At 39.6% G+C, this 25996-nt stretch overlaps 2 protein-coding genes across 6 annotated transcripts; one reads left to right on the top strand and one right to left on the bottom strand.

Moving 5' to 3' along the window:
• Positions 1-3409: 3409 nt before the first annotated feature.
• On the bottom strand, positions 3410-8454 carry angptl5 (angiopoietin-like 5). The gene is made up of 8 exons (XM_083927631.1): positions 8270-8454; positions 6843-7014; positions 6586-6689; positions 6402-6495; positions 5394-5497; positions 5190-5310; positions 3840-4025; positions 3410-3732 (listed from the first exon to the last, which is right to left on the bottom strand). Exons 1-8 carry the CDS (start codon positions 8324-8326, stop codon positions 3413-3415), a joined length of 1158 nt encoding a protein of 385 aa, XP_083783757.1. The 5' UTR covers positions 8327-8454; the 3' UTR covers positions 3410-3412.
• A 5002-nt stretch (positions 8455-13456) lies between these two features.
• LOC310957175 (transcriptional coactivator YAP1-like) lies at positions 13457-25382 on the top strand. Of its 5 annotated transcripts, none has more exons than XM_083927629.1 (10): positions 13457-13554; positions 13672-13753; positions 14075-14313; positions 16753-16952; positions 17692-17846; positions 20256-20357; positions 20575-20675; positions 20850-20968; positions 21154-21254; positions 22140-25382. In XM_083927629.1, the coding sequence occupies exons 3-10, from the start codon at positions 14110-14112 to the stop codon at positions 22319-22321; spliced, it is 1164 nt and encodes a 387-aa protein (XP_083783755.1). In that variant the 5' UTR covers positions 13457-13554; positions 13672-13753; positions 14075-14109; the 3' UTR covers positions 22322-25382. The 5 variants fall into 5 exon arrangements, with proteins under 5 accessions (XP_083783755.1, XP_083783753.1, XP_083783754.1 ...); XM_083927627.1 differs by having other exon boundaries at positions 13476-13558; positions 13684-13753; XM_083927628.1 differs by having other exon boundaries at positions 13486-13753.
• The last annotated feature ends 614 nt before the right edge of the window (positions 25383-25996 follow it).

Raw genomic sequence — 25996 nt, 5'->3', positions numbered from 1 at the left:
CCCGGAGGTAATCAACAAGAGAGGGTCCTGGTTCATAAGAAGGAGTTATCAAGTGTCTGTGGCTTGACTCTCTCCCCCTCTCTCTGTCTCCCTCCCCCCTCTGTTTCTCAGTGTCCTTGAGAAAGAATGCATCCATCTGGGTCCCACTATACTTTTATTTACACAACTCCTTGAACTATACAGATGTGGAGGGCTCAGTGTTGTGACTGAGCACACTGAAGGTTACTGGTGATATATGGCTATATTTGTCTTAATCCTTTCAGCTGAATCTACGTCCAGATGTTCTCTGATGCTACTCCCTGCATTAGTTTTGAGAAAACAGGCAAATTTGCAAAGATTAAGTGGATAAACGGGAACAGAATATTCTCAAAATATTGTGCTTTGCCAACAGTTTTAATGCCCAGGTTGTAAAAATCTATTTTAAACCACGGTGTTTAGAGTACATGTGGAGTTTTGTCAGTTAGTGTGTGTGTGTGTGTGTGTGTGTGTGTATAGGAGTAACTGATGGCTGATGAACAGCAGATGAGATTCCTCAGGGTTTAAATTCCCAGTAGACTTTGCTTCCTGTGTGCTCCCACTCCCCACTGAAGGTCCAGTGTGGGAAAACGGTGTCACACACACACACACACACACACACACACACACACACAGACACAGACACAGACACACACACACACACACACACGCACACACACACACCATATATATAGGGTGTGTGTAACTGTGATTTTTTACAAGTACAATGTAGTAAAGGTGAGTCACAGCACCCAGTGTTTCCATTATACACACACACACACACACAGACACACACACAGACACACACACACACACACACACACACGCACACACACACACACACACACACACACACACACACACACACACACACACACACACACACACACACACACACACACACACACACACACACACACACACACACACACACTTGAATGTATTATTTATGATGATGCAGTGTCCTTCTTCATTGTTAATCTATGTTTTCAAGCTAATTATCCCATAAAACACATTACATCACACCGACATGTCAGCGTTCAAAGATCTGATAGAGCCGGGTCTCTGATGTGCGACTGAAGCAGTGAAACTTGCCTTTTAAGGCCCTGATTGCTAAAGATTAGTCGCTTTGGACATTTCATGACGTAAAGTAACAGCTTCAAATTTCACAGGGAGGATGGCAGGTTGAAAAGGGGGTAAACTCTGATAAACCAGCATGAGTTTTTGTTAAGATTTTCTCCTCAAAACAAATCAGACCCCAGAGCGGGATGTAAACACTGTCAGCTCAAACATACACACTCTTATTGGGGGGCAATCGGGAGCAATGAGTGGGCAAGCACCTGGATATTCATGTTCTCTATGTGCGTGTTAGTGCCACTGATTCTGGTGATAACACTGTAGCTTTGGCTCTCTGTGTGGTCTTGTATGTGTATATTACCAGGGTTAATGAACTCATACACACACACAACACACAAACACAACACACACACACACACACACACACACGCACATACACACATTAGACGGATTAGAGGGAACTGTCAACCAATGGTGGAATGTAACTTTAGTATATTTACTCAAGAACTGTCTAGTGCAGTTTTATGGTACGTTTACTTTACTTGCATATTTTGCAGGTATTTTTTCATGCAAATCAAATGTTTCCTTTAAAACAAGAGGCCCTGTTTAGTAAAAGAAATCTCCTTCAGATTAAGTCTTTTCCAATCTGAATTTTGAGTTTTATTTTCTTAGCTAAAAAAAGTGAACCTATTCAAGCATCACATACAGCATTAACAGTGCACATGCTCGGTCTTCACAATAAATCTGTTCATGAGGTAGGAGTGTGTTTGTCCCTACAGCAGGTGTTCCATCACCTCAGGTGTATTTGTTGTTAATTGATGACATCTCCGCCCCTATTGGTCCAGTTCCAGTATCACGCTCACTGGCTTTGACTTTGACACAGTCCATGGGGGCTCAGGGCAGTCCAGCTGCGAAATCTGTCCCGTGTGATTTTCCTTGTGTTTGACATATCTTTCATTGTGAGACTGAATTTTTTCTTTGCTTTAACATAAAGTGTTTTATTGTGTGTATACGTCAGATCATAACTAATATCCTGGTTGAATTTGGAGAAGATTCTTCTTTTTCCTAGCAAAAGTTAAAGACTGCATTTTCAACCTGCCACAGAATGAACCCCCCTCTATAATGCACACTGGCTTTGGAGCAAACTGTGGTTGTGTATCTGGCCTGAGGACACCTCAATGTAGACAACAGGGGTCAGGGCCATTTTTCATCGATGTGTCCATGGTTTCTATTGTGAAACTGCACGTTCGTGTACAGTAGGTCTCAAATTAACACACCGGAGAGATGCACTGCACCACCTACTGGAATGGGTCAGTACTTCAGGAGCAATAGGTTCCATCTGCTGCTGTCTGTCACAACTGTAACAAAGACTCCAAATGTACTCAGCATGAGATGCATTCAGAGTGAGAATGAGACAACGGCCCCTGGATAGAGACATGCAAAAGATCCCACCATATTTCCTACATAGGAGCAAGAATGTCTTTGTCAAGCATTTGTTTTTTTTTGTAGTTATTTTGTGTATTTTATGGCCATTCTGTGTCTCTTTGTGGTCTTTTGTGACTCTTTGCAGTTGTTTTATGTATCGTTTGGCATCTCCTATGTTAAATATGTTTCACTCTCTCTCTTCAAGGGACATTTGGCAGGTGATGGCCAGGTATTCCCTGACACTTTGGATTTGGCTTTTTTGCAAGAGCATATTTACTGTAATTGTTAATAGGAATACGTGTACATTTACAAGCTGCTCCTAGCAGGGGTTTCTTCAACTTTGATGGCCTTCCCACTCTACAGAGGACTTTGGTTCAGATGAGCCCTCAGAAGATAAGCCAATAAAGCATTAATAAATAATTTATCAACCGTTAATGAAGCAATTAGTTACAACTTGCACACATTTTATAGTTTGTCTTAAAATAAAATATTACCAATTTACTTAGATTTTTTTCTTTTTCAGAAGAAGAAGAAGAAGAGTTCCTTTATTAATCCTGTAAGGGGAAATTCAATTTTTAATTTTTTTTCACTCTGTTATTATTCAGGTTACACACACACAGGCACCATTACCCACACATGCACAAACAGGACTTATATACATGCAATTAATGAAGAGATGTCAGAGTGACGGGGCTGCAAAGCAAAACCATGTTAAAGGATTATTTTAAGAATAGGTGCTTGGTAACAATGAGGGGAAGCAATAAAAATAAGGCATCCTTTCATCCCTTCCATCCTGTTTTTATTCAAACTTCAGGCTGTAAGATGCAGTGCAACTTATATAATGTATGCTTTCTTCCCCTCTCCCCCTGCTTCTCCTCCTTCATCTCTTCCTTTGTCAATTATTGGTTGCGATCCTCCTGATCTTCATCGTGACAGATTTGATGCTGTGAGGGACTCCGTTCTGCCTCCAGGTGTCCCACAGGATGTGCGTCCTCTGCCCCTGGTTCTGCTCTGCGTCTTCAGGGGAGCCGTTGAGGTTTGCGAGGCCGCACTGGTTGAACCACCATCCTGTGTGGTTGTGCTGGGAGCTGCAGCTCTCCACTGTGCGGTTGTCGATGGAGCAGGAGGGATTACAGCCGTCGTTGTCCACATCAGAGGCGCTGAATGGAGCCGTGTCCTGGTTTTGATCCTGGTCATAGCCGCGAAATGCATCACCTGCACAAAAAGACAGAGATGCAAATTATCATTATTACGGTGTTGAGAAAAAAGTCAAACAGGTGTTACATACTTTTTGTAAACCTTGACTTATGATGCAGTCTTACCTGCGCTGCCTGCGTATCTGCCCAGGTGTATGCAGAAGAACTGGGTTTCACTGTCCAGTTGGAAGTCATCATATGATGCATAAGTGGTGATGTCATCGTGGGACACCAGAGCGATGTGAAGTTGAAACCGAGTTTCTTTCTGGTTTACTATATGAAAAACCTTCTTCAGACCCAACCAGTGCTCTCCTACACACACATACACATAACAAAGAGACTGTGACGACACTATTATCATTGGCAAGAGCAACAACATCAATGTCTCCAACATTTGTAGGGTTTGTTCAAGTGAGATAACTGCATCTTTAAATGTAAACGTTTCATGTTTGAGCCTAGAATAATGTGTAGGGGAAAACTATACATATAACTTATGATGGTGCATACATAGTAAAGTAATATTTATTGACATATAAATTGTGTTTTAAATGTTAAATGTGGATGTGCCATGTGGACGGCACAGGGAACTTTATCTGTGGTTAGCTTACTTAACTTTAGGCCGGTAAACGTATCATCAGAGTTAATGTAATGTTTGTTTGTTTTTTGTTTTTTCACGAATAGGTCGATTTATCTTTGCTAGCAATGTGTTGGATTCATGTAAATGTATATTAACTTTGGGATAAAAACATCGGTAAAAAGCTTTCAAAACAATAACTGAACAATAATACAATAATTTGGTGGCCCCCTGCAGTGACTCTGAGCACCTCCTAGGGTTGAGGATCTTTGACTTAGATTAAATAAACATTTTTGATGAGTATCACTTAAATGTGTTGTTTTTATTGTTTTTTTTTTACCAAAATATGTACAGAACTGGACACTTCACTACAGTTGCAACTATAACTAAACAACATTTACAGGACCATTGACAGAAATGGAAAATAATATGAATTAGTTATGTTAAGTTTATAATAAACTGAAAATAAGAATTGTTGTGTTTTCGTACCTCAGAATGAGCCGTTTGGATCTACATATAGAGTAGGCTGCGATATTGTTTGTTCACACTATGCTAGGGCAACCTCATCGCTAGATGCCACTACAGTGAAGCTTTAACATTATATGAGCAATTGAAACATGTTATTGGCATTGAAAAACTACTTGGTTGGATTTAACATGCAGCAAGCTATTGCACAATATATAACAACAGTGAAATAACAGAGCAAAGCACTGGGCTGGGGCTATGTGGTGAATGTCTTAATGATGATGATGGTGTGTACATTTGTTGACTGATGTTCTTGGCCAGTCAGCTGGCACCTGGTATACTTTAGCGGTTGTTCCCAGCACCTCAACCTCCTCCTCATGTTGTATTTAAAACTTAAAACAGGAAACACGCTTCTGCTTGAAGTACTTTCATACAACCTGCAAGGTTTCCAAAGCCGTCAACATAATCAGCCCAGGCTCGTTTGAAGTCAGTTAATCCATCAGTCCTCCGTTGCATCACGGTCCAGCCGCCTCCCATGTAGTCCATCTCACAGAAGACCTGCAGCATGCGTTACGTTTTCAGTTGGGGACTGACGATTGAGTGACAGACTGTGAATGACTGACGTGTTAGTGTACGTCTACCTCAAATGAAGAGTCTGTGTTCTCTGGGTGGATGATGTAGATGCCACTGGGGATCTTGGGGACGACTGACAAAAGATTGTCCTTGATGTCGCTGCAGTCTCTTCCTAATCAAAGCAAACACACTCTATTGTCACCAGGAAGGAAACATTCACCAAAGGATGTATACCTGAGGATGCATGTTGTATATCTGTAACACATTTTACATTACTGTCCAGTGAAAACCATGTATTTGGGGATTTAATTAATCATACTCAAAGACTAAACGTTCTTTTATAGGTTGGGGATTTTCTTCTACTTCTTCGGACAGTAAAACCAGAAAAAACACGTTGTCATGTTGTCATGAAAAGTTGACATTTTGGAGATTTAAATGGGTGACAGACTAAAAGTGTGTTCCAGCAGTTTAGCATTGCACTTAAGAGCATAAAGTTTGGAGACTTGCAAGAGACAGTTTGAAGGCCCAATTTTATACATCAAGATCAGTGTTATCAGGAGGACGCTACAAAACTGAAGGTGTGGAATTTGAAAGAGTGGGCCATTTACTGGGCAGGAAGGGTCTAACAAAGAGTTGCATTACGGGACTTGAAGGATCCAGTGTTTTGTGGATCGTGACCTTCAGGCTAGAGGCTAAAAGTCATAATATGTATTTAATGTCTCTCACAAGTCCCACAGCTTTATGGAAGTCAAATACTAAATTACTAGACTATGTGTTAAGAAGTCTTAGTATGAGTCAAGGCCCCAAAGCACTGGATCATACACTTCCCATAATGCAACTCGGTAGTCTCTTCTGCTAAACCCTTTCCTTTTGGTTAATACTTGTGTCTTTCACGGCCCTTGTTTGGGATGTAGGCTTTCGTTATAAATCTAAAGTCTGAAGGCCAATCAGAGATAACTCAAATGACATCATCAGGGTTATTTTGACACTCCTTGTGACTTGTAAACAGATATTCATGTGCAGAATTGGTGTAATTTGTATGTATGAATGTTGTGTCGTGTGCTTGTGTGAGTTACCGTGGGATTGCACTGGTTTGACGGAGTACATCTCAGTGTTGCTTCTCTGAACCTCGGAGCTGAGCGTCTGCACTTTGGTCATCAGCTCCTCCACCTGGAAATGTGTCGTTACTGTTCATGTAGCCGGCCAATCAGATGCTCATAAACTCCGTTACGCAGAGAGAATAAGAAGACTCCACTTCACCTGACTGCTGAGGATGTCCAGGGCTCTCTGCTGCTCCTCCATCACATCCCTCATCAACTTCCTGGTGCTGCGTCCAAACGCTAACAGAGACTGCTGTAACTGGCCTACACACACACACACACACACACACACACACACACACACACACAACCACACCACACACACACAGGTACACGTACACTTACACGTACATGTTCTGAACAGTAGATGATGATACATGTAACAATAACACCAGGAAGGAGATTTTTTTTTTTTACCACAGATTGAATGTTTCTCATCTCGTAGCAGCTTGACAGTGATGTCACACGGGATGGAGCATGTGTCCCGACCTTTGACCCCTCCAGGAAGTTTCTGGCCTTTGAGAGGAGCATCAGAGACGTCCTCACTGACTATTTCTGATTGGTTAAAATTAGAGCTGTCTCTTGTATCCTGGCAATCAAGAGAGAACTACAGTGAGAGTTTAATCCGCAGGTTTAAATCTACAATAATATAATGTGTCATGTGCTACTCTCCCGGGATGTCTGACTTTGGGCGCTTCATACAGTAAGACACAGATTCTGTAACTGATTCTGACCCACGGGTGCATACATGAAAATATTAAATCTCATGGGGTTCAAAGTTTGAAGTTAGACATCCTGGTCGGCTATAAAACACACACACACACACACAGTGTAATTAATATCCTGTTTTTAAATCCTGAACACAAAATAAACATTTATAGCCAGTCTGAGAATGTAACAAAGTACTTTGCTTGACCTATTTCCATTTGATGCTATTTTACACTTATATATTTCAGAGGGAAATATTATAATACTTATTTAGTGCACATCTGTTACTAATTATTTTGTAAAGTTACAGATTATATGATGTTGAACACATGATAAGCTTCTGAAACTTATAACTCAAAACCATGGTATATAATTTTTTCAAGTCATTTTAGTCTGAAATCAAGTCCTCAAAGTTGTATGTTCATGCACAAAAGTAAAAAATGAACTGCGAGCGTAGCGTACTTCAACGCAAAACAGCCAACCTGTTTAAAGAGTTTTCAGAATTCAACTCATCAGAACAGGGTTTTATTATTATTATTATTATTATTATTATTATTATTATTATTATTATTATTATTATTATTATTATTATTATTATTATTATTATTATTAAGTTTTGTTGGAGATTAAAGATCCTAAAACTTCATAAGTGTTGTTTTAAAATCACAATCAGCTCCACCGCAACACAAAAGCTGCTAATGATCCTATAATATATGTAACACTATAAGAGGAACTATTTGGCACAACAAGTACCCTTCATTTTATTACCTAAAGTGCATTTTTACAGTAATACTGCAGGCTTTTATTTAAGTAGGATTTTGAGTGCAGGGTTTGTACGTATAATAGAGTATTTTTACATTGCGATAATGTATCTGAATACGTCTTCTTATCCTTAATGTAATCCTTATTTCCACGCACAGACAATTTAACTTGTCTCTTTTAGTGTTAAAATAACTAAGGAAGAAAAACTAATCACTATTATTGATCCAGCCATGATGCCTAACTCTAAACACTTGGATCTTCTTGATTACATCAGCATTTCTTGAAGCAATTTATAGTCATCATATACAATAACACAACAATTCCTCCTGACTGACCAAAGTTGAAAATCTTTATGACGTGCATATAATACATACTGTGGAGGAAAGCAGCTGAGGCACAAGCAGCAGGAGGACAGTTGTTGTCCACATCATGTCAGTGTCGTCTAACTGTGATTATATCCTGAACTCCGTCTGCTCCGTCACCAGCAGCCCCTCCTTCATTTATGCTTTAATTTTCCACAGAGTCTGCTCTTTTCCCTCACATGTCCATCCTACCGAGTCTTGTCTGCATCTGCTCCTGCCTCTGAGGTGTCAAACTTCTCCCTGCGTCTTCTCTGCCTGCCTCCCTCTCTCCACCTCCATCAGTCACTCCCACTTCTTCTTGTAAATTCCCACCGTGACAGCAGGTCAAATTTTGTGAATGGGTTGGTGATAAAAGTCTGCATATGTTTCTGACAAGTAGCTGAAAGTGCTGATTCAAAATTTTTGGTGAAGAGTGATTAACTTCCCCCTCAATGTGTCTATTAAGCGTTGCTACTTTACAGGTTATATCCTGCCACCGGCATGAGAAACAGATGTGTGGAAAGGGAAATGGGCAGCTTGTTTTAATGTAGTAACACTTTCTCTCTGCATGTGTCTTTGCGTGAGAGCTGAAGGTATAGGGTGCAGCGGAGGCATGGTGCCTCTTGTCCCGCCACCTCTTCTCTCTCCGACCACTGACTCATACATCTGAAAACAGCCTCCAAGAAGGTCAGACCAATTACTTCTGTTAAATGGGCAGTTAAGCAGTGAGGAAAGTGAAAAGAGCAACAGCACATTCCAGTCGGGGTCCAGCTGGAGCCGGCCGGGCCTGTCGCTCCCCTGGAAAACTTTGCTGTGAGAGCCAAAGAAAAGCTTTGCTGTTGTTCTGAACCTGTGCAAGTTTACAGCCATGGTCAGTGAGAGGAATGTGAAATGCCTGGTGCCACAGCCTCGGGGCCCCCACATCTGTCCTATGTTACATGCTCTTGTAAAGTGGTCTATGCATGTGAATGACACATTATATCAGACAAGACTGTGTGGCGACTGTTTATTATACTCTCTATGTCCTTGTAAAGGTATGACACATTTGAAAACACTTTGAAGAAAGAAATTTACTTGTTCACTTTCTTCTTAGATAGATTGTTACAACTCACATGTCTGTATGCTAAATATGAAGCTAATTTTAGACAGTAGGGGCAAACAGCTAACCATGGCTCTGTCCTATAAGCTAGCCTCAAACTGGGGCCAATCATAGCTGATATTGGGCGTGAGGCAGGGTACACCCTGGACACTATCACAGGGCACATAGAGACAAACAACCATTCACAACTACAACCTATATTATCAATTAACCTAACACATGCATGTCTTTGGAGTGTGGGAGGAAGCCGGAGAACCCGGAGAGAACCCACAGAGAACCCACACAGACAAGGGGAGACTGCACACAAACTCCACACAGAAGGGTCCCAGCCGGGATTCGAACCAGGAGCCCTCTTGGTGTGAGACAACAGTGCTAACAACCACACTACCCTGCGGCACATGATCATGTAATCTGTGTAAATATCTTGTTCCTCTGCCTTCCCCTAGTGCTCCTAACAGCACCTGCAAGATTCAACCGCGTCCAAAGCAAAACAACCCCAGCTGAGCAGTGTCCAACGCAGTGACAATCACTGCTCATGAACTCTAATCAAATTTTCAAACTAGGATGAAATATAGATCAAGATTCTGTAACTGCATTGCCTGTTTCCCCCCTTATCATTGATCTAGTGACTCTGTCCTAATGTACCGTTTGTTTGCAGATGCAGAAGACCCATAGACGCTGACCAATCAGAGCAGAATGGGCTTTTTCAGGAGGGAGGCTGAAAGAGACAGTCGCTAACATGTATTATTTCAGACAGAGGGTTGATACAGGTATAATGAAACAGGCAGTATGAGAAAATATTTTTCTTTACAATTAAACAATGAATATATTATAGTAGAACCCCAAAATACAGATATGAAGGTATAAATTAGCATATTATGGGACCGTTAATTAGTGAATGAATGGCTGTAGTTACTTCACAGACAGTTTCCATCTCATTTGAAGCCAATAAGCATGTTTCCCAAACAGGTTCAAATCAATTAAATTAAAAATATTCTAACAGCAGTCGCCTTCCAAACACTTTTCAGTTTGTCCTTTTTTCAAAAAACAAAATATTAGCTTTTGTAGTGATTTTGACATTACAACACTAAATTAATACTTAGCATTAAATTAATGTTTTTTTAAATAAGACCAATTGTCATTTCTAGCTGATGTGTCTGGAGTCTGAATAGACACCTGATAGGTTGCCTGCGTGTCACTGGTCTGGTTATGTCCTCTGATTTGGCAACAAAAGGATTTTTTCAGAAAAACAACAGAGGAGATCCTGCAGAACTAATAATCCCAACACCAACAATAAAACAAGAACATCTGCTCCACTGCAGTAAAACAACAGCTGCATTGTTTTTTAAAAAACATCGTACTGTACTGTATATGTAAGTAATGAAAAACAAAAAGATGTAAAGGTATGACAGTGCCATCTGCTGCGCTTTGGTTTGTATTACATTACAATGATGCTTATGGTGATCTTTTGCCTTTTGCCATGGTGCATCTGAACTCTCCGCACACAGACACAAGTGATCATTTCGGTACAAATAGTACATATTGTCCCATCGATGATGACTGGACCTAACGTATAAAAACATATCAGTTCTCATACATTTATTTAGTAATGGTCTACAAAACCAATACCTATCTTTTTGGGGGGGTTGACCCCTTAAATCAAATGAATGTCTACTTGTTACCCTTCATCCCCAGTTGTTTGTCGACCAGCTGTGATTTCCTCGCCATAGCTAACTGGGTTTTCTTTTTTAGAAGTAAAATCACCAATGCATTCACCAGAAAAGAGCAAAGATGTGTGTCAAGTCAGGAAAATGAATAGAAGTGTGTTTATCATAATTGTGGTTTTCTTGCTTTCCTTTCCCATCAATCATCTTGTGACTTCCTGACCCCCAAGTTGGGAACCACTGGTCTATATATTGGTGTATTAAAACCCAACACGCAAATAGCACTGTTATAGTGACTGTAGTGCAATTGTCCAATAGTTTGTTACACAGAATAAAACAAATATATTGAATATAAATGAGAGTTCAGACCCAAAATCACATTGTTTTCCTTTTATAAGATAATAACATTTGAATCCAAATGTACAGTGCTGCTAAAAGGAGAGACTCCACCTATTATGAAGTTACCAATAATGAAAGGTTACCACAGATACACACATGATGCACTGTGTAATTAGCACAAGAAAAAACACATTAGGCTAAGTCTGCAACAATGATCACAGTAGGCTAAAACATAAAATAACTTGAGGGCCCTCTAAAAGGGGAAGTGCATGCAGACAGAAGACAACACTGTATGAATCTGTTTTGATCATCACTCAGTTTAAAACAACAATGTATCAATGTTGAAATCCCTCTTTCGAACATACCAGATGAGTATGAAAAAAATCATTTTTGACATTAAGAAGAAAATGTATTTTCTGGTAATTTAACAAATAAGATTATTGGAGCAGCATGAATTTAACACAAAATAAGTAAACATATAATACCCATTTTTCTGCTTATATTTCCCCTCAAGAAGCTTGTTAAAATCCTCTTTTTCCACACGGTTTGACAGCACATTAGATTTGATTATTAGACTCAACTTAAAGGCCCACAGTCGGGGCGACACAATACAGTTCAGCATCTGTGCAAACAGCAGCACACATAGAGATATAAAGATGTAAACAAACGTATAATGAACAATAGGGTAGAGACTGAAAGAAGGGATGTAACTGTAATAAAGCAATATAATGTGAACATTTGGTACATGTATTCCTGTATATTCAGTTTATCCCAACTCTGATATGAAGCTTTATGATGTTTACAAGTGAAATATTTAAATCCAGTACTGCATGCTTTTATGGCTGCTGCAACATTCATTGGGATGGAAATCATCGAGATGCAACCAATAGTTGTATACACATTTTCCAAAATTCAACAAAACATTATATTCTTTGAAAGTTCTTACAGGTGCTGGAAATCCTTAGAAACACTTGAATTTTAATGTAGTGTTATGCATGTTTGAAAACTGCTCTGGTTTTGAATAAAGTACTTGGAACTGCTTGACATTTAGGTTGTATAGGAAGTCAAATCCTAAAATTTGTAGTGATTTCAGCTGTCTCAAAACATAATTTTGGTTGTTTACAGCACAATAATATGTAATTTAATGTGATGAAACTATGGTGTATATACTGTTTGTACTGTGTGTTTAACCATAGCTGTAAGGTGATGAAAGAGACTAAAAATGCAGATGGAAATGTTTGAAAAGTGCTTGAATTTGACTTTGTAAAAGGTGTAGGAACCCTGATTTTTTTTTTTTTAAGTTAAAAATCGTGCACAGTGGCAGTCAGCCGGGGTTCATTCGTATGGTTTGGCAATTGTTCTGTCCCCCCTTTAAAAATGTCCATTTTTTACAATAGTAAATGACTTAGTCCAGTTATTTATAATACTATTTTGAGTCAAACTCTTTGATTAAATGTCTACTCGTAAAGAAATACATCTGTATGGCTCTCCGGGTCCAGTGAACTCTGCTGGACCATAATGGCTCAGTGACTGAATGAGTTATTGGATGCTCAGTGGATAATAACACCAGCCCAGGCAGACATTTTTTCTTGAATTCAATCTGTTGGCCAGCTGAGCTCCGGCTCACTGTGCGCATGTTTTCCACCAGAGGGCAGCCCACTGTGGCTGCGGCTGCATGGACAAACAGGCTCCGGCTGGGTTGGCCTCGTCAGGGGCGGATGTTTTCTCAGTGCAACTTCCCAATCTCCCCTCCCCACCCCCCCTTAAACCAGACCAGAGCAGGCCTTTCTCCCCTCAAGTATATCATGTCGGTTGTCTCTTGTCCCCTCTGTCTACACTTGGCCCTCAGCCTCTTCTTTCATGCAGCAGGGAAACCGCACTAACTGGAAACTGCACAGAGAGGAGATTAAAGCATGGCCAAAGTCCATAAACTGGCTCTTATACCACTGATCTCCGCGCGTTTCCAGGGTTGGAAGCGACTCTTTTTTGTTTTGATGCAGCTGCGTATAAAAGCATTAATTAATGCCATGTTGTCTGAGCCTTGTGTTGATGTCTGCTCAGAGTGAAATATTCCCCCCTTTGCAACTGCGGCAGCTTTAAAACCCTGCAACCCCGCCCCTCAGCACTATCACATGAATCTGGACTCAACAGTGGATGTGAAAAAAGTTTTGGAGGTCTCGCTGAAATCACGTTTCTCGCACTAGTTTCAAATACACGTATGTTTTTTTTTCCCCACTTGAGGAGGCTTTTTATGTCAACGTTTGCATCGGATCGCAGTTTCCGTCTGAGCGTTTTCCCGGCTGTGATTTCTCCAATTTATTTTTTCCCTGCAGGAATACGGAGAGAGGGAGAGAGAGAGGGAGAGAGAGAGAGAGAGAGAGAGAGAGAGGGGGGAAACGGTCTGGCTGCTTGAAGGTATGTGGGAGGCATGTAACGTGTTGTACAATGCTGAGATTGATTTTTCACAGCGATCGCTGCTCTAAATGGTGCCGTTTCGACTTCTTAACCCGATAAGTGAGTTTCCTTTCGCAGCTGCTTCACCTCTGAGGTGTTACAGCTTGAAACAGACAGACAAGGACACAAAAGTTCAAATGGGGTGGGGGTTGGGGGGAGTAGGTGGGTGGGGGGGAGTTTAAACTGTAAACAAATATCCGATCATTACTCTAGCGTCACTGGGCCCCGTTGTTTTTATCCCCTTTGTTTTGTTTGATCCTGAACTTTTTTTTTCTTCGACAGATTTCTTTCGACACCACCAAAAAAACTTTGGCGACATGGACGCGCACCGCGGCGCGCCTCCGGCCGGGCAGCAGATCGTGCACGTCCGCGGGGACTCGCAGACGGAGCTGGAGGCCCTCTTCAGCGCCGTGATGAACCCCAGCAAGTCGGTCAGACAGCCGCCCTCTCTGCCCATGAGGATGAGGAAACTGCCGGACTCTTTCTTCAGGCAGCCGGATTCCCGGGGCCACTCCAGACAAGTAATAACTGCACCCGGCTGCTTTACAGCGCAGCACCCATGTGTGCAGACATCCACCACGACTACATGAACTACATGGAGTACAGTAACGTTAGCCCCGCAATATAAGCCTACACAAACATGATCTGCAATCAAATACAGTCTAATACTAGGCTACCTGCTGCATCAGTGCTGGGGGCGCAAATGTGCAGAGGTGGAAAAAGTACCAAGAGCTTTTACTGAAGGAAAAGTAGTAGAATCAGAATCAGAATCAGGTTTATTGCCAGGCAATTTTCATTGCAAGGAGTTTGACTTGATTTGACAGTGCCTACATAAATATAAACATGAACACAAGCAAACTAAACATATAGATATACCACACTGTAGAAATACTCTGTTACAAGTGAAAGTCTTCCATTTAAAATGTTACCTTAGTAAAAGTACAAAAGTATTAGCATCAAAATGTACTTAGAGTACAAAAAGTAAAAGCACTCATCATTCAGAATATTATATCAGATTATAATTATTGATAGATAAATGTGAATATCACGTAAAGGTGAGGGTAATTTTATTTACTTTGTATTAGTTTGTATTAATAATCTGAATCTGTAAAGTAAAGCATAAAGTACCATAAAATGGAGTACCTTAAAAGTACCTCAAAATTGTACTTAAGTACAGTTACTTTCGACCACTTTAGTACAGTTACGTTAGCCCTGCAATATGAACCTACACTGAGTGACCAGCATAAAACAAATCCTCTGTAATACAATACAATCTTATACTTGCCTACCTGCTGTGTCAGTTGCATAATATATATATATATGGTATAAACTATATATGTATATGTAAATATGCAAATATGTTTGTCATTAATATTATGTCCACCTCCTTTGTCATACATGCAAGGGACTAAATATCAGGATCACTCAATACCTTGAAATTCATGTTAAATCTGCAGATTATTATTTTTTTGATTGTTTTCTTTATGAAATTGGGCCAATTACAGTTTTACTACAGGTGAGGTCTTAAAAGATGTCTTGTTTCTTTATTCGACCAACAGTTCAAACCCCAAATATATTGAATTTACTATCATGGATGCATCTCTTTAACACATTTGAGAAACTGCAACCAGCAAATTTCTAGCATTGAAAATTGAGCTTGAACGATAATCTGATTATAAAAATAGTTGTCAAAAATGTTTTTGGGCAGTTTTTGGTTCCTCCTCCTTAAATATGAGGATTTGCTGTTCTTCCCTGCTTTAAATCATTGTTGACTGAGCGTCTTTGGGGGTTTGGCCGTTCATCAGACAAAATAAGCCCTTGCAGACGTTGCCTATGGCTTGGGGGGAAGTTGTGGTGGACATTTCTTACTGATGTTTTATAAACAGAACAACCAACTTTAATATAATCAATAGTTACAGCCCTAATCTGTCTGTCTTCAGTAAATATTACAAGTTCAGAATCAGGATGCCTGTTATTGTCACAATGAGATTGAAAGAAGCTCCTACACAGCGCAGACATGTATGTAGAATATAAAAAAGGGGGGTTAGGTCCACAAAGGTAGTATTTTACTTGATAGTTTCAATATTTCCCGGGTCACTGATGTGTCAGTTTCTACCAACTCCACTTTCTTGTTGAGACTTTAGAAGTTGTTGTGGATGTTTGAGCGGGTTTACCTTCAAACACTGTTACAGTTTGACTGAACTGAGCATGTCCGTTTGTATTTGTACTCCCACGGCAAACACTTTTGTTGTTTTACTGATATATGCACCATCAGTTCAGACAGAAAGTATCCTGTATGCCTGATGATGACTCAAATACTCATTACATTACACTCTGAGCCCTTAAAAATAAGGACTTGGTTGAAAGAACTGCTGTCCGTCAGTCCCATCAAACTAAAGTGACTTTTACTCCAGAGTTGTTGTATTTTAAGGTTTCTGATGGAGAGTTTTCCCCATCCACTCACCTGAGATTCTGAATAAATGCATTGAGATTATAGATATAATATTTAAGCCACAGTGAGAATACATTTTCTTACTTTTCATGGCCAGATTTCAGGCAGATCTTCTTGAGACCAGAAAGCAGTCACTTGCTGTTACAACCAGAACATCCTTTCCAAACACTTACATTTCACGTTCAATGCTGTTTATTTGTTTAATGACCAGCAAACACACCTTGAGTCTATCTCTTAGATTTGTAGATGTGGCTCAAATATTATAATTCCTGAAATTTGTTGAACTCAATCAGCACTAAAAATCTGTGTTCCTCAACAGAGAAATGTAAAAACTTCCTGATAGAAGTAATGCCGACCATATTTCAAAGTAAAGCAACCAGTTTCATTTGTTTTTGCACCTTGGCTCTGTCTGGTCGCCATCCAAACCTTTTCTTCCTGCTGGTTTGTGTTTCTGATTGCTGTTTGTGGCTCGTCATGGGAGTTGTTAACCCTGCTTGTTTCCCGTCAGGCCAGTTCGGATGGAGGTGTGTGCGGCTCCCTCACTCCTCATCACGTCCGCGCCCATTCTTCCCCTGCCTCCCTCCCCGTCAACTCGCTCACCACTCAAGCAGCAGATGTAGCGGCGGCACCGATCATACCTGACGAAGTGCCGCTCCCCCACGGTTGGGAAATGGCCAAAACGCCTACTGGGCAACGTTACTTTCTCAAGTAAGGTCTGACTTCTGCTGTATCAGTGTGTTTCATCTGTTACTCCACAGGTTACTTGAAGGGTTTCTGTTTTTAAAAAGTTACCCAAAGACTCTACACTTCTACATCTGCAACCTGTTAATGTCTGAAACTATAATTTTTAGTTTATAAATGGTCTGAAAATAGTGGAAAATGCCCCTTACAGTTTAAGAATTTAATTTCAGATTGCTTGCTGACTGTTCAAATATCAAAGAGTTTCAATTGATAGTCAGAAGAAAGAAAAGAAATCAGAGAAAAGCCGCAAATCTTCACCTTTGAGAAGCTTAGAGCAGCACTTTTTTGCCATATAAATGACTGATTCAGATGATAAACATTATGTAGATAAATGCACCAGGAGGAGTTTCATCTTTTCTTTCTGTCCTGTAACAGGAAAAAAAGTCCTTCCTGAATATTTTGCTAGAGAATGAATATAATAAAAAGTAAAGGGAAACGGCAGCAGTGCAGATGTACGGATAACCTGGACTCAAAATAATCAGTTCGCATGTAAACAGAAAATGTTCCAACTAGTTTTGCAACCTGTGTGGTTTCAGTCAGTTTCATTCACCAGAGCTCACGGCCTGAGTGCTCAAACTCCTGTCAAAGGCTACCGGTAGTACAGGTAAAGCAGGTCCGTGGATAAAACGTGCTTTGCGCTTCTTATCCATCAGGTTGCAGTGGTTTGACAGATGCAGATACGTTTAGACTTGTTGTGTGTTTGCAGTCACCTGGATAAGACAACCACTTGGCACGACCCCCGACTTTCGCAGCTTCAGTCGGCTGCAGCTCAGCATCCCATCTCCGGCGCTCCGGTCCACGCCCACTCTCTCAGCAACCCAGCACCCACTACGCAACCACAAAACATCAATCCAGAGACAGGTATCACTCTGCTCCAACCCCCCTTCCTCCACCGTCCAGTTTCTTCTAAAAGCATTAGACCTGCTTTTCAAAGTTCAACTTCATAAACAGTGGGCCAGGTCTTTGGTGGGTCTTTTTTTGGGATTTCTCTTTGGGGGTCTTCGTCCATTGCTTTGGTGACTTTGGTGGGAATTCTTACATCCAAACTGTATATTAAAGCCTGAAATGACGTCACCCTGATAATAGGAATAGCTTTAAAACAAAAGCCGGGACTCATGTTTGATGTAATAATGAAAGCATCCCAATAAATTGAGTTCATTCGTAATTCTGAGAAAAACTGCGGTCAAAGCAGTTCTATCAGTGTATTCAGACTGGTGTTTTTTGTATTTAGATGCAGGTTTTATAGCTTGTTGGACCATTGTTATCTTTGAATTAATTCCACTCATGTCAAAATTTTAAAGGGTCAGTTTACCTAAATTACAAAAAAACAACTTTTTTTCTTATTTAAACTCAGGTCGTTTATTTTATTTTAAACTTTTATAAAACATTTACAAAACTGAAAATATAAATATGAGAAGACAGAGGGATGACATGAAAAAAAGGTCCCGGGCCTGTAATAATGATCTTAACTGATAGGTCCACGGTTTCCTGGTCTTGAATCCGTTATTGCAGGTGACCGTATGGACATTGAAACGGGTTTCTCTTGCTGTAATACTTCCAACTGTTTTTACTGGATATTATAAGATGCCTTACTTATGCCCTTCCAATGTAAGTAATGAGGACTAACATCCACGCTGATTGTTCTGTGCATAACGATATTAACAAGTTTAGCAGAAGCTGAGACAAGGCTTCGGCTGTTCAATTTAGCCAAAACAATTGGATATTTTCCAGACTTACTGAATTTCCTCTCTTTCTACTGTTCCTCCACTGCAGCTCAATAAGGAAACAAAGGTTTTCCATTAGCAAAAGTTGTGACTAGCACTTGGTACTACCGTTGGTACCATCTTGGTCCAGGTTCCAAGTGAGCTGAGTAGACGCCAGAAGGTGGAGGTAAAACACTGCAGACCACTGATTGGTCAGAGAGAGCCGTCACTAAGATCTGACATTTTTAAATCGCCAAGCTGCCGTCAATAGATACAGCAGTTCTTTTATTCACTAGATCGGATTTTAGAAAATGGCAGCCAGCAAACCTACGCCATACAGTGTGTATGCCGTACAGTTGACAAAATGCAGGTGTACCTTTGGTTGCCGATGAAAGTTTCAGTGAGTGTCACGTTGAAGATGATGTCAAGGCAGTTTCATCACAGGATCAAGTGAGAATCCCACTTACACAGAGGTGGTGCTTTCCACAGTGGAAAACAAAAAGAGAAAAGCACTCGTACCAAAACTGCGAGTCGAGTCTAGCAGAGCTGTATCATACAGTGGAAACACGGAGAGAGGGACCTTTTTGAATAAATTTTTGCTCCGCACAAGGACTGTGGATTTTGGAGACACGTCAAGAGTGTATCCTATTATGTCCATCATGAACAGGAGGAATGATTACAGCAAGCAAAAACTGTTACAATGTACGCATTTGTTTTTCTTTCACTATTGACTATTGTTCTAAGTCTGACTTGGAAAATTGTGAACCTATCCTTTAAACCTCTGGGCCACAGGGCTCCTCAGTTTGTCTTTCTGCTATCAATCCTATACAGTGTGGCACTAATGGCATTGAAAAGTTAAAACAACTAAACATTGTTAAAGCATTAAATCAATATTTGTGTGTTAACAGTGGGTAACAGGACTACTTGAAAGTGTGAAATGTCACTCGAAGTGATGAACCATAGACAGTTATCATTCAGCCCTACAGAGCAGTTTAGCATCTTTCAGCTCTTTGTTTTGGATTTCAGCTGAATCAGGCCAGAAATAAGTTACCCCAAATTATCAGTAAAAAGTGTTCTTCCAGGTCTCATTGGAACTACTTTCTACTGAAGAAAAAGTCCAAATACAAACCTTCCCTAATGTGTGTAGTTAATAAAATAATAATCGTGTATTATCCAGAATAATGGGGACAGTGTTTCTGCAAAGAGATGCTTCTATTGAATTTTGTAATAGTAATTTGGCTGAACGGACCCTTTAAGAGTAATTAAAACTTCTTTTTCACAAAGAGCAGCATTGCATACTTTATGCTGATTTACTGGAGTGTTTTAACAATCTCCCACCCACTGCACTCAGCAAGATACACCTAGGTTAGTACATTTAGACCCTACAGAACATTCTATACTGTCACTATTTACCCACTAACCTTCACTTCTATTCATAATACCTCTACAACTAGAAGCTACACAGACATATAAGGATGTGGGCCAGATTTTTACTTTTCTACTCTCAACACTCCATGCACTCCATCCACCATTTGCCTTCTCACTGTGTACTTTCACTGCTGTTCAGGTCCACTGCCTGAAGGCTGGGAGAAGGCTGTGACTGCAGATGGAGAGGTGTACTACATCGATCACATAAATAAGACCACCGCATGGGTCGACCCGCGTCTAGGTAGCGCACTATCAAATTTGTGTCTCCTGAATTGACAATTCTTGAGTCAATGAGAAGCATTTTGTTCCAATGTCCACAATCACAAGTTGCTGTTTGGCAACGAAAATAAATAAGAAAGATCGCAATGTTTTTGACAAGTTTTCCTCATATGTCATTGCTGAAATATTTACTTAATTTTTTCAAAATGTCCTTTTTTCCTATGAATTTTATGTTCCAGCCCAGAAGATGAACCCTGGCATCCTTGGCTTGGCACTGCAGCAAAGGCAGGAAAAGGAAAGACTCAGATGCAAACAAGGCCTCCCTCAGCAAATCACACAGGTCAGAGGTTGAATAAAGCACAAACTCAACAACTCAACACAAGATGCCTTGCATTTAGGTTATTTCATGTGTTATCTGGTTGTATTTTCAAAGTTAAGAGCAATTCAATTGTAGTTTCATGTAAACACAGTTTGAGTCTTCATGACATTATTCAAGCGTGTGTTTGTGTTGTAGGAGGCAGGAGGAAGGAACCAGATGCCCGGCGGGATGGACCATGACAGGAACGCACAGACACTTGTCCCTTCTCTGGACGTCAGGATCAGAGCCTCGAGCCACGAACCCACACTTAACGGGTGACTTCATGTTTAATGTTAATGTCATGACACGTGCTGTTGATTTGTTCTAGTGTCACAGAGTTGTGGTCATTAAGGGACAAAAGTGGGAAAAGTATTCATAACCTTCACTTTCTTCCGGTTAAACCCGTTTTTTGAACAGTTGATATGAAGGAATGTTTAATTGTGTGTGTGTTCTTGTGCAGCGCTCACTCTCGCAATGAGAGCACTGACAGCGGTCTGAGCGTCAGCAGCTTACCCCGCACGTCGGACCACATGTTGAGCTCTGTGGATCACATGGACACTGGTAATACACGTGCACACGCACACACATGCATACATCAAAATCACCATTTATACTACCATTTATAAACATGTGTATTTTTACTCAAACCATGGTTATGACGAACAGGGTGTCTAGATGTGACGTGTTGATCTAAATCTACGTTGCAACCAACGGGAAGCAGTGTATTTAAAAAAGCTTAAAGTTATTTATTTAGGGATAATGCCATAATTCTGGCTTATTTCATTATCATACTTTAAATTACTTATCTTGTAACTAAGAATTAAGATTTGCTTGAAAGTTTAAATCTAACTATTGATCTTAGCGGAAAAGAATTATAGTAACTTATGCAGAGTAATTTGTGTTCATTTATTTTTTGATTAATAAAAACTCCGTACCCAAATGGATCTGTAATTATACAGAAAAGGAGAGGAACTGTTGCAGAAACGTGAGAACATTTATTATACTAATTACATGCACAAATACATACATTCAATGGTTTAAAGAAAAAAGCTCAGACTGGCAGCAACACATTTCCAGATTTTCGCTTTTTCTCAAGAAGCATCCAAATGATAGTTCTTATTTATTTATCTGTTTGTGTGCACATATGTAGCTTATTATATTTGTGTGTCCCTAACTGCCCCTCTTATTTCCTTTATTTTTGTGCAAAATAAACAGCGGAAAATGGAAAACATGAATTGCGCGTTTTATTTATGTACATGAACCCTTCCTGCGGGAACAAACGTTTCACGTAGGCTACTGGTCCAGGTGCAGCTGTGTTAAAGAGACAGACCCTGTTTTGTGAAAAAGAGAATCATCCAAACTCCCAAATTCCTCACAGCTCACAGTTCATCTTAAATTCTCAACAAAGTTCAGTCATTTTTTATCTTCTTCTCTGACTCCTTCCAGGTGACTCCGGCGAGACCTCCTCGATGACCTTACAGGAGTCGATGCCCGTGCTCCCGATGTCTGAGAGCGAGGAGCTAATGCCTTGTATCCCCGAGGGTCTCAGTTCAGACCTTCTGATGGACATGGAGACCGTTCTCTCTGGGTCGCACATGGACAGAGACAGCCTGCTCACCTGGCTATAGACACACCCAGCCACTCCCCCCCCACCCCCAAATATGATTTGACACCAAGTCTTCATAACATGACTGAGAATTCTGGAGAATATTTGGCTTCACAAGTGGTACAGAACGACGTTACTGAGAGAATATGCTACTGCTGTGTGATGGATCCCTAACACTACTTGCACCCAGAGGAATGACAAAAACCCGGCTCTCGCAGAAGGTGGTAAGCTGCTGATGTTCTCTTTTTGGGCCTGGTTTTTACATGCGTGACAAATTTACATATTTTTACAACGCTCCTTTCTTTTTAGTCATCGACCTCAGATGATGCTTCCCATGTCTCTGGTAAAATGCGTCACGGCTAATTTTAGACTACAGATTTATTTTATTATCCCCACTTGGGCAATAGTGTTTGCAGCAAACTCCAAAACAAATGCAGTGTCAAGTCAACAAAGTCTGCATGTAGCAGCTACGTAAATGCAAAAAAGAGGCGTTCAAATAACAAAAGTTTGTCAAAGGATATTCACATTGCCCTCAGTTTACATCATATCGCTCGTGGGATGAAAGGGCATCATCTAGTGCTACTAACTATAAGCAGCCTGTATTTTGTGATTTTTATTGTTCACAGTTGTCCAAAACATATTCTATTCATCTGGTTTAACACTACATTTGTAACATAAAACCAAAAAGCTTTGCTCCAAATTACCACTGCTACACAGACACATCAGGGGGAGAGGATGCGCCCTTGTGGCGAGTCAGTAGAAGATTAAGAACACTAACAAGAGAGTTTTGACCTTCAAACTTTCAGTGACGCAAGCCAAAAAACAGTATTAAAACCCTCATCAGAGTCACTCATAAGTCTGTGTGGAATATCTTGGAGGTGTTTAGTAAGTAATTAAGTTTTAGAGGATAAGCTTTATCTTTGGTCACAGTGGAGACAAAAGCCTTCACATTTGGAGGAATTAAGGCTACAGGATAGTGGAGTCTTAACCTTGTGCACAAAAACTACAGACAAGTGTGTTTTTAGGACCTCTCTTTACAGAAAGGAGTGCTGGAATATAAAGAGGATGTCTGCAGTAAATGAACACGTACAGTATAATGCAGTCCTACACAATACAGGGTTCCCCCCATGAAACTGTAATCCTGACAGCCACATCTGGTCAGATCAGTTCACCAGTAACGCTCTAAAGCATAGCAACACTACATTCATGGACTTTGCTGTGTGAACTCTTTTTCTCATGGGTTTGATTTTATAAGAATGTGTAATTTTTTTAGAACATAAGCCCACCTCCCCTCAAAAACCTTGCAACAGCCTTGGTACACGCCTCATCTTTTTAAGTAAGTAATATTCAGGTTTTGTTAATACAGTTTTTGTTGTGTTGGATTGCATTTTAGTGTAACGCATTTAAGTCATTTTGTCCACTCCAGCATTGAATATAAGCTTCCCACAGGTAGTATTTATTGGAGATTTGTTTTTTGTTGGATTGCATGATATTGTACAGTATTATTATGTCCACCCCTCATTTAAGAAATGATGCCACATAGTTGTCATCAGGACCTGCATGTTCTTCTCTGCTTAGTGTGCAGCTGAGATTTTAGCGAAACATAAATTAAACATAATCAATTAAATGTTCTCCCTTTCCCCACTATTGGCTTAATACATTCCTAATCATTTGCTTTGTTTCTAATCTTGAGCATCTATTAATTCAGTGGCATCAACTGTCCAAATGTCTAAGTTTTAGCTAACACAACTACAATCATGTAATCACTCAATATCTTTTCTATACATCCATAGATACTATGGTGGATAACAGTATCATCATCATTTTATTAACTAAATACAATTCATCTTAGTTGCGAAAGATATATATATATATATATGACCATAAGTACAGTACAATATTAAAATAATCTTTTCAGAATACTCTCTATCAAATACAACCTTTTTTTCTTTTTACAGATTTTTAACCCATTAACAGGAAAAAAAGGTTGAATATGACAAAAAACACATCAAATTTAAACTCTATTCAATTCAACTCTCTAAATATTTATGAATAGCCCTAATGTAATTTAAAAGTCAGTCTATGGTAATGAATTTCACAATAGAAGCAAGTTTTAAGATGCTGATAATATACTGTCATAATGGATGGACACATATGGATTAGATGCCTGGAACAGTAAAACACATTCAAGTTTATAAAGCAGAGCAGCGGGGTTTTCTCAATACTTGATCACTAGCGGTGATGTAAAATGTATGTGATTTGCTGTAAATACACTAAAACATGCAAACTCACTGGTAGAATCCATAAAAAATAATCCTGTAATAGTCAGTGCCATATAAGGTCTCTCTCAACTATATCGATTTATAATTTCCTCTGTGTGGCTGAAGTTTTCGTCTCTTAAAGAGCTGTTTTGTAAGTGGGGAAGAGAAAAATATTGTGCTTTAAAAATGAATATCATATGGAGAGTCGCAGCATAAGTCAACCCTGTCGGGCCTCCTCAGAAAAGCAACATACTAATTGCGGATGCTGTGTTCTTGGTATATTTTGTTCTAACTATCAAGTGCTATCTGGTGCTGTAATACAGAAGGCAATCATCAAAAGGGGAGCTCTTTACTCTCCTCTTTTAGTTAAACTATATAATAAATATATAATCTTTTTTATCTGCTGGATTGTTTCTGCATTGTGTTTATATTTTATCTGAATTTGAAGCTTATTGGTGAGAGCATTCTTCTAACCAGCTTCCTTTTTATATATACAGTATTTAGAGGTAAATATTTCATTCACAACATCCCCAAATAAAGAGCCAAGTCACCTAAGCTTTTCTAAATTAATGTACCATAAGCCTAGAGTGACTTACTGTTCATACACATAATGCAACACACTACCTAGCCTTTTATTTATCTTAGCATGCATGACACTTGCTATGTATGTTACATATAATGATGTTTATTATCTTATTTACAGAGAGTTTGGAGGCAATCAGACTTGTTTTGTACCTTTGTATGCATGTGCTTTATATAAATATATTTCTTCTTACTCTCACTGTAATCATTTTAAACAAGTTTCTGTGTAATAAACTTTTAAATACACCTAGCAAGAAGTAGTTTCTAGTCTGTGGATTGTCTGTGCTATGGATGTAAAACTACACGTTCTTGTCTTCATTGGCTGACTGGCTGTTTTTTTCTTTACACAATTTACTCAATATTTTTTTATAGCTTTCATTGCCACGGTATGTAACGGTGTCAGGTATCCTGACAAACATATTTCCCTATAAATTTGAAAGCTTGTAAATGCAACATCTTATGCTAGAGCTGGGTAATATGGGAAAATGAGTCATATCATAATAATGGTATATCACGATTTAGCACATTTTCTGGTAATTCACTCAATAAATAGTCGATATGAAATAACCACATGGTAAAGTCTATTTTTTGTAAAGAACTTTAGTGCAAAATGAAGATATCCCAAATGTGCAGGGATCAGAACACAAAGTCATCCAAGTTGGTAAATATTACCATAAAGAGGTTTTTCTGAAAAGAGACGAAAAGACAGGAAATGATACAGAAAAATATATAAGCCTACGATAGACACTTTTATATATCGTTTCGGTGATAGCATTTATTATCATATTACCCAGCCCTATTTCAGGCTGTAGGGATTTCCAAGAGAAGTTGATCTCTCTGTAACAATAAAATTG

The sequence above is a fragment of the Echiichthys vipera genome (genome assembly GCF_963691815.1).
Source record: "Echiichthys vipera genome assembly, chromosome: 14".
NCBI lineage: Eukaryota > Metazoa > Chordata > Actinopteri > Perciformes > Trachinidae > Echiichthys > Echiichthys vipera.
Note: the sequence above shows the minus strand (reverse complement) of the source record. Positions and strands in the feature narration are given on the sequence as shown.

What these genes read in the sequence shown, in the direction of transcription:
- angptl5 (XM_083927631.1), bottom strand. Translation starts at nt 8,326, where the DNA reads ATGATGTGGACAACAACTGTCCTCCTGCTGCTTGTGCCTCAGCTGCTT. An exon ending in TGAGAAACATTCAATCTGTG is followed by an intron (nt 6,690 to 6,842) that starts GTAAAAAAAAAA and finishes GTGTGTGTGTAG; the next exon opens with GCCAGTTACAGCAGTCTCTG. An exon ending in CAAACCAGTGCAATCCCACG is followed by an intron (nt 5,498 to 6,401) that starts GTAACTCACACA and finishes TGCTTTGATTAG; the next exon opens with GAAGAGACTGCAGCGACATC.
- LOC310957175 (XM_083927626.1), top strand. Translation starts at nt 13,822, where the DNA reads ATGGTGCCGTTTCGACTTCTTAACCCGATAA. An exon ending in TCGACTTCTTAACCCGATAA is followed by an intron (nt 13,853 to 14,074) that starts GTGAGTTTCCTT and finishes TTTCTTCGACAG; the next exon opens with ATTTCTTTCGACACCACCAA. An exon ending in CCCGGGGCCACTCCAGACAA is followed by an intron (nt 14,314 to 16,752) that starts GTAATAACTGCA and finishes GTTTCCCGTCAG; the next exon opens with GCCAGTTCGGATGGAGGTGT.